Below are 12072 nucleotides of genomic sequence, written 5' to 3' on the forward strand. Positions count from 1 at the left end.
TTAGGCCTTTTTGATTATAGTAATTTGTAGATAAAAAAGAGAGGTTCTCTTTTTTTTAGGGGGGTTCTAAGGTAAGCTATGTCTTATTTTAGTTTAGTATTTTTTATTTAGGCTATTTATTTTTTTTTCGTATTATTATAACTTATTAATTCCCCCCGACGGAGTAATCCGCCGGGGCCGTACCGTATATTACGTATTAAGGAAAACTAAGTATATTGCGCTCTATACTTAATTACTAATTAAAACTCCTAACCTTCCCCCGCGTAATTGTTTAAAGGGCAAGCTATACCTATTTTAACGTATATAAGACCTCTTAGTACTAGCCCGCGTGGGCGGCTAGATCCCGTATTATATACTCCTTTTTATTAAGGGTTAAGGGGCCCCTTATATATTCCCTTACGTCTATAATATAGCCCGTATTAGAAGGATTTTTAACTTTATAAAATATAATTTCTAAACCGGTATTAATATACTAAATCTTAACGTCCGTACTAGCCTAGTTATTTATAGCGTTCGTACTATTACCTAGCTAAATTCTATATTATTAAAAAGTACTTTATTAATCCTCGGGTATACTTACGTTAGCTATAATAGCTATAGCGTCGAGCTAGCTAAGGGTGCCTAGCCCGAGAGAGGTAGACTTATTAACGGGCATCTTTAGCCCGCTAATTACTAACTATATACTAAGAGTAGAGTAGGTTCTTATCGAAGTAGTAGTTTATATATTAATAAGTTTATTTTGTAAATTTATTTAGTAAATTTATTTAGTTTAAATAGAAAGTAACTTTAGGTAATATTAGAAGTAATAAGGATAAAAAGAATCTTTATAAGCTTTAGTACGAAGAGTAGTAAATATTAGCCTATTTAGCCCTTTTTCTAAAAACCTCTACGTTACTATTAAAGTTTAGAACCTCTATAGTTAAGGAAGGCTGCTTTTAACTATTATAGCTAACTATTATAGCTAACCTCTACTATTAACCTTTTTAACTAGCGCCGCCGCGTAAAGAGCAGCTTACTTATCCTAAATTATATAGCGGTTTTCGTATTAAAATCACTATATTACGTTAAGCGCGTACTTAGAGTATATTACGCATATTATATAGTTAAAAAGTATACTATATCGTATAATTTCCTTTAAAAGCATAATCCCGTTAAGGTCGATCTTTTGCACTTATAAAGCCAAAAAAAAACTATTACATAACTTATTAATTAAATAACGCGGCTTAGTATTTATTAAAGTCTTTATTATTTTAAATTTAGTAAGTCCTTTTTTATTATATTAATAAGATTACTAAGTTTACTTAGCGTTTTTTTAAAATACTTTTTATTACTAAGTAAGTAATATTAAAGTAAAGAAAGTATAGTATTTTTAAAATAAGTAAGTCCGTAAACTTATTTTTAGTATTACGACTTAATATATATAATAAGACTAGGGCCTTGCCCTATAGGACTTGCGGTAGTTATTATATTATATATATAGAAGTACGGATTTAGGGTGATTCCTTTTGGAATAGAAAAACTATAGATAAGTTACGTAATTATGATTATATAATAAAATAAAGAACGGATGCTCATAAATAAGTAGGACGGACGATTATAAATAAGTAGGACGGACGACCGTTCGATAAATAGTTAGATAATAGTAAATAGGAATATTATAAAAAATATATTTAAGAACGAGACTTATATATAGTATAGACTTAAGCCGGGCTTAAGAATAGACTTTTATAGCTTTTTTAATAATTAACTTAGTATTAGATTTTATAATTATTTTTAGCTATTTTTATTAAGAACCTTTTTTAATAAGATTATAATTAATTACTAAAGCCTTATTTATTTTATAATTTATAGATATAGTTTTAAAAAAGCTATTTATAATTATGATATTACTTACTTAGTACTCGTAGCCTTAACTTTTATTAATATACTTATTATAATTAGTTAGTTATAATATTTTAATTACTCTTATTTAATAAGTAGACCCTATAAAACTTATTAAATAATAAAACGAATAATAATATTTTTTAAAACCCTAAATACCTTTTTATTTAACCCTAAGTAACCTATTAACTTAGTTAGCGAGCTAGTTAGGGTTAAGGATAACGAGATACTTAATATTGTTTATAACTCTAATAGCGACGTAGTTTTTAAAAAAATAAATTATAAAAAAATACGACGTATTATTAAGAAAAGTAATAAGCGGAATAAAGAACTCGTAGAGCTTTTTAATAATAACTCTATTTAAATAGCTATAACCTTAGCTAAGAATAATAAAAATATTGCTGCTTTTTAAAATATAGTTAATAAAGCTATAATTAACTTAGGAATTAAGAAAAGAGAAGTAGATAACTTAGAATAAGAAGTTAGAACCCTCCGGGCTACTATTAGTATTATTAAAACCCTTACGAATAGATAAAAAAAACTTAAGTTTAATATACTTATTATTTTTAATAGAATTATTAGACGTTTTAAAGGATTTTTAATTTAAATTAGAACTTACTAAACGTTTTATATTACTAATTTTTATAATAAGACTAAACGAGTTATTTACGTAGTAACTTTTTTTAGAGGACGAGCTTTAGAGTAGTTCGAACTTTTTTAAAAAAAATTCCTTAGTAATAATAGCTACTTACTCTATTATAAAGAGGAAATTATGAATATTTTTAGTAGTATAGTAGGATTTTAAAGCGCTCTTAAATCCTTATTTTAAGACCTTAATAAAAAATAATAAGTTAAAAGAGACTTAGCTAATTTATAATAGACTAAGTCTGCTTTGTACTATGTTATTAAGTTTAGAAAACTCGTAGTACGACTTAATTTTATTAAAGAAACTCGTATTTTTTTGTTTTATTAAGGATTAAAAAATAAAGTTAAGGACGAACTTAGTAAAATAAAAATATTAATAAAATTCTTATAGTACGTCGAGCTCGTTATTAAGATTAATACTTAATTATATAAGTAATATAAAAAAAAGGGAGAAGTACGACGCCCTTAAACTAACTTTAGTAAAAAATACTAGAACTATGGTAAATTACTAAGTAATTACTAAAATAACCTAAAAAACTAATAATAATAAAGTACGTTTTATAAATAATATAGAGGACTTATAAACCTTAGCGTCGCTAAATATAAAAAACCGTAATAAAAAAAGGACTTTAAATATTATAATTATAATAAGCTAGGATATATAGCTAAAAATTATTAATAACCTAAGCGTATTTAATACTAACCTATTCTAAAAAAACGAGCTAATATTATAAATAAGGAAGTCCCTTATAAGTAACTTTTATAAATAGTTTATTACGACGATAACTATTTTACTTATTAAAATAGTAAAGAATAAATAGGATAGTACCCTAAGTAACTTAAAAATATAGGACGGTCCGGATATAATACTATACTATTTATTAGGACCTTAGTAATAGTAATAAAAGAGAAAAAAATACCCGCCTACCGACCCTATACTCTTAAAAAAAATAATATCGAATATATTATAACACTTTTTTAAATTTATAAAAATATAAAAAAGAAGGCTAAGATAGACCCTATTATAAAGGATATATTTTACTTTTTTAAAGGACGGATTAAGTAAAGACTCCTAGTTAGTATAAAGGAGTAACTCCTTAAGTTTAAAAAAAGAGGACCCGATATAAAAAAAATTATAAATAGCCTTATCTATATAGTATAATAAAAATATATAAACTAGAAATAATTTACTAAGTTTAAAAAAGGACTCGAATTAAATAAGACCCTGACTAAGTCTATTTATATAATATAAAAGGTAGATAGTAATAAAAAATTTATTTATAAAGTTAAGGAGTAGTTTAAAAACTTCTTATATAAAGATAAGATTAAAATAATTAAAAAACCGATTCTTAATTTCGGAGTTATAAAAGAGGGAAAAATTAATTTTAACTTTAAAAAAGAAGATATTAAAATAGGAACTAGCTCTTTTTATTTTAATAAAGTAAAATTACCTTATAATTTAAACGAACCTTGTAATGTTGCTTAATAACGTATTTAAATAGAGATTGATTATAAAGTACTGCTTAGTGTTAATAATACTAGTTTTAAAGAGGACGATGATAAACTACGGTATAAATATATTTATCTATTTAAAAATAACTAAACTATTTAGTTTTATAAAATTAAAAAACGTAAGAAGGTTATAATAACCCCTTATATAGATAAAGACTATTCTTTACTCGACTCCGAAAACCCCTTTTATAAAGAATTATTTTAAGTAAAGTACTTAGATAATAAGTACCTCTTATATTTCGTATATAAATAAGATAGCCGTTTTTACTTATAAAAACGTAATAATAAACTTATTAGGGATATTTATATAAAGGACTAACTACTTAGTTAGATATTACTAAGCTTTAATAATAATAATAAAATAATATTTAGTTTAGACCCTAACTTCCTTATAAAGTGCTTTAATAGCGAATATATAGAATAGGAAGACTATAGATATAACTAATACTAAATTTATTATATTAAAAAAACTAAGGTATAGAGGGAATAATAAGAGCTACGCGAGTAAAGTACTTAATAAAAAAAGTATATATTAAAAAACTAAGAAAGCTAATTATAAAAGAACGATAAAAGGTAAAAATAAAAAAAAAGTTCTTATGTATAACTAGATAACGTAACGACGCATATTTACGAATTAACTTTAATATTTACGGACGAGGACTAAACGCTATTATTAATAATAGCGTATAAAAAACTTATATTTTATTAAAAATAGTAAATAAACTTAACTTATTATAAGTATAAAAGGATAATCTATATTGATTATAAACGGTAAAAGAGGAACGAGTTAACTATAACTATAGGTATATTAATTAAAAGACCGTATACCTCTCGATATATATTAATAATTAATAAAAATAACTATAGTACGATATTATAAAGATCGGAGATATCGATATTATCTTAGGAATCTCGTAGTTACGAAAGTATAACCTACGGATAGATTAGATTACTAACTAGGTCCTCTAGGAAAATTTAATTACTAAACGACTTAAGAAGAAAAAGGGTTTAAACGGATTTTTATTAACTCCTAAAAAACGAGAATAAGTATAATATATAGCTTTTATTAAAACGGTAAAAAGATCTAGGAAGTTCGTATATAGTACTAATAATCGAGGATCGTAATAACTCTAAACTATACCTAAGGAGTACTAAATATATATAAAACTATTTATAAAACCTAAAGAAATAGGATTACTAGAACATAGTAGCTAGGATATAAAAATTAAACTTAAGGAAAGAGCGTAACCTAGGTTCCTCTTAATATACTTAATAAACTAAAAAGAATAAGAGTATTTTAACGAATATATTAATAAAAAACTTAAGAAGGGACATATTTAACTATCGAATTCCCTCGCGGGATTATTAATATTTTTTATATTAAAAAAAGGAGTAAAGAAATAAAGACTTATTATTAATTATAAAAAACTTAACGAGATTACGAAAAAGAATTACTATTTATTACTACTTATTACCGAACTTAAAGACTTATTATATAGAGCTAACTAGTTTATTACTATAGATTTTAAAAAAGTATTTAACTAAATTCGAATTAAGGAAAGAGATGAATAGAAAACGGTATTCTGAACTCGTAAAGGACTCTTTGAGTACTTCGTTATACCCTTTGGACTTATTAATACTCCGGTAACTTTTTAAATAATAGTTAACTACGTACTTTAGGAGTACGTTAATATCTTTATTATTATTTATATTAATAATATTTTTATCTTCTCCCCTAACCTCAAAATATATAAGAAGTATATTTATATAGTATTTTAAAAGCTCTAAAATATTAAACTATACGCCGAACCCTTTAAGTACGAGTTTTATATATAAAAAATAAACTTCTTTAGATATATTATTATACTAGGATAGATTTATATATAAGCGTTAAAAATAAAAGTAGTTAGGGACTAGCCTATACTATAGAACGTTAAGGATATATAAGGATTCTTAGGATTCGTTAATTTTTATTAACGATTTTTTAAAGACTATATTAATATAGTTAGACTTTTTAATAATCTAATATAAAAAGATACCTTATTCGTTTAGGACCCTAAATATAAAAAAGTATTTATTAAGGTTAAGAATATAGTTATTTTTAAACTAGTTATTATAATCCCTAACCCCCGAAAACCTTTCAAAATTAAGACCGATACTTTAAACTTTATTATAAGAGCGGTACTAAGATAACGAGATAAATAAAAAAAGCTTTACTTATATTATTTCTATTCTAAAATATTTTACGGAGTAGAATTAAATTAGTAAATTTATAATAAAGAACTAATAGTAATTATTAAAGTATTTCGAAAATAGAGACTATAGTTATTTAGAACTAAATACGAAATAACGGTCTATATAAATTATAAGAACTTTATAAACTTTATGACGAATAAGAACTTAAATAAACGATAAGTTAGATAGAGCGAATTCCTATTTAAGTATAACTTCCGAATTATTTATTAAAAAGGTTTAGAAAATAGTAGAGCGGACGCTCTTAGTAAAAAACCTAATTATAAAGTCGCAGTCTTTAAAAAAATATAAGTTATTTTTAAATAAGAGAAGGATAGTAGCCTTATACTAATTACGAAACTTTTTATAATAGCTAGAAAGATTAATACTAGCCTAATTAGAAAGATAACCCCTAAGCTTATTATAGAAATTTATAGTATATTAATATACGGTTACTAAAGAATTATTAAAACGTAAAAACGGATTTACTAATATTATAATAAATCCGCTACGCGTGCTAAAATTATAAAAGTAATTAAGGACTACGTAATTTATAAAAAAAGTAAGAATAGCCTATATAAGCTTTATAGCGAGCTATAACTATTATAATTACTAATAAAAGCATAGTATTTAATTATATAGGACTTTATTATTAAACTACTAAAGTTTAGGGAACTATTTACTAAAATATAGTACGATAGTATTTTAATTATAGTCGACCGACTTACTAAGTTTGCATATTTTATTCCTTATAAAGAATTAAGTACTATAAAAGACCTAGTATATATATTTACTAAGGTTATACTTTTAAACTACGGTTTATTAAAAGAAATTATTTTTAATAAAAATAAGCTATTTATTTTAAAGTTTTAAAAATCCCTAATTTCGTAACTTAGTATAGACTATAAACTATTAATATTATTTTATCCGTAAACTAATAAATAAATAAAAAAGATTAACTAGATCTTTAAAATATACTTTCGTTATTATATAAACTACGACTAGGATAATTAAATAATACTTTTACTAATAGCTTAGTTTATATATAATAGTATAGTTAGTAAAAGTATAAGAAAATCCCCGTTTTATTTTAACTACGGATTCTAGCTAATAGTATATAAAAAAGTATAATAAGGACTATAGGCTATAAAAACTATAGCGGATATAAATAAACTTAAAAAAATCTATAAATAAGCCTTACTAAACCTCGAGTTTATATAATAACGTATAAAAAAAAATGCGGATAAATTAAAAATTAGAGGACTATTTTTAAAAGAGGGAAATAGTGCCTACTTCTTTTGCTATAATATTAAAACGAAATGACTAAGTAATAAACTAAACTATAAAAAACTTAGACCTTTCGAAATTATTAAAAAAGTCTTATTAATTAATTACGAATTAAGGTTATTAGATATAATATAATACTATCCCGTTTTCTATATTTTATTACTCGAGCTTATATTAAGAGGTTTATATATAAAAGATTATATTATTATTGAACTAAACTAATTAGAATACGAAGTTGAACGAATTATTAATTATAGAATTAGGAATAAAATATGGGAATTCCTAATTAAATAAAAAAACTACGGATATAAAAAAAATATATAAGAACCTATTACGAACTTTTAGAATTCTTAATAACTTCTTAAAGAGTACTAAAATTAAAGTTAAATTTAGAACTCTTAGTTATTATAGCGTCTTAATTAATAATTCTAAAAGTACTGTTAGCTTATATTTTACGGGCTACTGAGGAAGTATTTTTAAAATCCTTAAGAAACTCCTTTAATATAACTTAACTTTTTTTAAATACTATTTGTTTTTAAGAACGAAGATGCTTTAATTTAAATAACGACTTATTTAACTTAGCCTAAGCTTATTAATAAGCTTTAGCTTTTTTTTATAACTCTATAACTCTTTTTTAAAATCGTAACTCTTTTGCTTTTTTTTTATAATTAAAACGATTAAACTCTGTTATTAACTAATTAACTATATTTAGTTAAAAAGTTAAGACTTAATAAATAAAAACGTAATATTTATAAGTATAAATAGTATTGGTAAATGTATTGTATAAAATGCTTAAATAATAATATATTCTATAGATTTTAGAATTAAGAAGAACTAGATAACGGACCCTTTATAAGCGATAATTTAAATAAAATATTATTTTTATACTTTTATTAAAAAAGCGAATAATACGTAATAATTTATAATGAAACGTAGCTATTAGAGATTTTGATTTTTTAATTTGATTTAATATCGTATTAATATATTTTAAAAAAAAAATACTTAACGATTCTTTAACTTAGGAATAGATAACTTATTTATAGGCCTAGAGGACTAGATTTTTAAAAAGAGAAGTTAATATTATAATTTAATATATATAATAAAACTAGGGCCTTGCCCTATAGGACTTATGGCGGTTATTATACTATATATATAAAAGTATAAACTTAGGGTAACTCTTTTTAGAACGGAAGAACTATAAATAAGTTACGTAACTACGATTATATAATAAAATAAGGAACGGATGCCTATAAATAAGTAGGATAGATAATCGTAAATAAGTAGAACGGACGACTATTTAATAAATAGTTAGATAATAGTAAATAGGAATATTATAAAAGATATATTTAAGAACGAGATTTATATATAGTATAAACTTAAGCCGGGCTTAAGAATAGACTTTTATAGCTTTTTTAGTAATTAATTTAGTATTAGATCTTACGATTGCTTTTAGCTATTTTTATTAAGAACCTTTTTTAATAAGATTATGATTAATTACCGAAGTTTTATTTATTTTATAACTTATAAATATAGTTTTAAAAAAGCTATTTATAATTATGATATTATTTACTTAGTACTCGTAGCTTTAACTTTTATTAATATACTTATTATAACTAGCTAGTTGTAATATTTAGCTCTAGCTCTTTTTAAATATTTAAGGTTTATTTTATATAATATAATCGATATTTATAGCCTTTACTATTGGAGTTAGAAATTACGGATTTTTAAAAACTATAAGTAATAATTAGTAATATAAGCGTCCCCGAGTAAGCTTTATCAGGGCTTAAGTAACGAAAAATTCGGTTAAAGTAGAAGATTGTGAGGGTAGAAAAATTTCGTTTTTAAGGGTTAGTAAATAGAGTAATATTTTATTAACTATGTCTCGTTATATAAGTATTAACGCTCTTATTATTTTATAATATTCGTAGCGATATGTATTTCCCTTGGCTTATTTTTCTATGTCTTTTGTGATTCTAGGGATATTAATTATTTAGATATGTTCGCTTCTTATTCTCGTTTTTTGCGTTCTTTTTATATAGTGGGATTCTTATCCTAGTCCTTTTTTTTTTATAGTATTATTATTATTCGTAGGGTATATAAGGCTCTTATTAGCCCCTCGGTTTATTATAGAATTTAGTATTAATTTTTATATATAAATAACGCGCTTAGTACGTATATTATAGTTCTATTTGCTCGTGTTTTTTAACCTGGCTTTTTATAGTTTTTGAGATATATAATACGGTATAGTCCGATAATATCTTATATAATATATAATAATCTTGTGTTATGATTATAATAGTAATAATACTCCTCGGGTAAGTAATAGCCGTCCGATTTTTTTATTAGTAAATATTAGAAAAAAAAGAACTATTTTATTAATAAGTGATAAGAATAAGAGGTAAAAGATTTGATAACGACTTAATAAACCGAAGGGTATTAAAATTACCCTCCGATCTATCTCTAGGTACTATTGAAAGTAGTAGTAATTAATACTTAATTCCTCTAAGTTTAAACTGTGCCCCTGGTATAGTACTAAGTCCTTTTACTGATTATATAATAATACTGTACTGTGTGTGTGGGTGTGGGTGCCAGCTTCTTATGCCACGGTGCCAGGCTTCTGGGGAGGAGCCCCATCACATGCGACCCCTTTGTCATCCCCCTTGTCCTGTGATCGCGCGCATGAAATATATAGCACGGCAGGTAATGACATAACTGGGGTTAAGGTTCTTAGCGGCAGACGACGACGCCCATCACTGCCCTCCCTCACTCCCTCCGACCCCCCCTTCGGCATTGAAAACGTGCTTGACCTCGGCTCCCCAGAACCCAAAAGGGACCGAACGTTCTTGTTTGAGATGGTATAGGGCCAGTCAGCAGCAACCTTTCCTACCACTGCCATTATTATTATTATTACTACAACCGTCGCAACGATACCATCTACACCCCATCGTCACCCGCATTTGGATGCAGCATCAGTTTTGAATCGATAGTATCATCGTCTCATCTATCGAACCTTTTTGCCCACGAACTTATACCACGACACCACACCTACCATCCACTCAACCTCAACCCCAATTCGCAAGCAACCATGTCGAAGCCAGTCCTCCCCCAAAACGACAATGTCGCCCACGCCCTCGCCGGTGCCGGCGGCGGTCTCCTCTCCATGGCCCTGACGTAAGGCCACCACAACCCCCCCCCCCCCTCCTGTCTTATACCCCAAGAGACACTCTTCTAATCCGCGCGCACCCGTGCCAACAGCTACCCTCTCATCACCCTCTCCACCCGAGCCCAAGTCGAATCGAAGCGCGCCGACTCGGCCTTCCTCACGGCCGTCCAGAAGATCGTGGCCCGCGAGGGCGTCTCGGGCCTCTACTCGGGCCTCGAATCCGCCCTCTTCGGCATCAGCGTCACCAACTTCGTCTACTACTACTGGTACGAGTGGACCCGCGCCTTCTTCGAGGCCGCCGCCGAGAAGGCCGGCCGCGCCAGCAAGAAGCTCACGACCGTCGAGTCCATGATCGCCGGCGCCATCGCTGGCTCCGCGACCGTCATCATCACGAACCCCATTTGGGTCGTCAACACCCGCATGACCACCCGCGGCGGCAAGGGCAAGGACGCCAGCACCACCGGCGACGAGGAGGCCCAGGCCGCGAAGCCCAAGAAGGCGCCCTCGACAATCGGCACCCTCCTTGCGCTCCTCAAGAACGAGGGACCACAGGCGCTCTTCAACGGCGTCATCCCGGCGCTGGTGCTCGTCATCAACCCCATCTTGCAGTACACCCTCTTTGAGCAGATGAAGAACACGGTCGAGAAGAAGAGGCGGGTCACGCCGACCATTGCCTTCTTCCTCGGCGCCGCGGGCAAGCTGTTTGCGACCTCGGTCACCTACCCGTACATCACGGTCAAGAGCCAGATGCACGTCGCCGGCAACGGCGAGAAGAAGGAGGGCATGTCCCAGGCCATTAGCAGGGTCATCCGCGAGGAGGGATACGCCGGTCTCTACAAGGGTGAGTGATTACCTCGGATGTCGTTCCGAGATGGTGTCCCCCCCTTTTTTCGGTTCTGCAATGCTGACTTTTTTCTTTTTTTTCACAGGTATCGGCCCCAAGGTCACCCAGAGTGTGTTGACCGCCGCATTGCTCTTTGCCTTCAAGGATGTTCTCTACGAGCAGACCGTGAAGCTCAGGTCGATTGCCGCCAAGAAGCGCGCGTAAAATTCACGTCCAAAAAAGATCCCAACTTACACCTCCCCCGCTCCGAGTCAAACAACATGACATCGGGGTAGGTGGAGGGATGGGACATACCAGCATATATATGTAGACACAAGTAAGCTAGAGGCAACAAGTGCGCATATCAGCGTGAGCTGCTCAGCGTATATGCAAGCAAGCAGTCATTCTTCATGACAAGACAAGAACCTGTATTGATTTTTACGTGGGAATATCAACACGGGGGTAAAAAACGGGTTGGACAAAGCGTTGGACGGACACATGGGATTACTCTGGATTTAGGTATCACATG

The 12072-nt window shown here is 29.0% G+C and overlaps 1 protein-coding gene across 1 annotated transcript; it reads left to right on the forward strand.

The window, feature by feature from the left end:
- Positions 1 to 10642: 10642 nt before the first annotated feature.
- On the forward strand, positions 10643 to 11768 carry CCOS01_03120 (uncharacterized protein; the record flags this gene model as incomplete). Its single annotated transcript, XM_060451306.1, has 3 exons — positions 10643 to 10728; positions 10813 to 11561; positions 11650 to 11768. 3 exons carry the CDS (start codon positions 10643 to 10645, stop codon positions 11766 to 11768), a joined length of 954 nt encoding a protein of 317 aa, XP_060317571.1.
- Between the last annotated feature and the right edge of the window lie 304 nt (positions 11769 to 12072).

This window comes from Colletotrichum costaricense, assembly GCF_030867565.1.
Source record: "Colletotrichum costaricense strain IMI 309622 chromosome Unknown Scaffold_3.1, whole genome shotgun sequence".
NCBI lineage: Eukaryota > Fungi > Ascomycota > Sordariomycetes > Glomerellales > Glomerellaceae > Colletotrichum > Colletotrichum costaricense.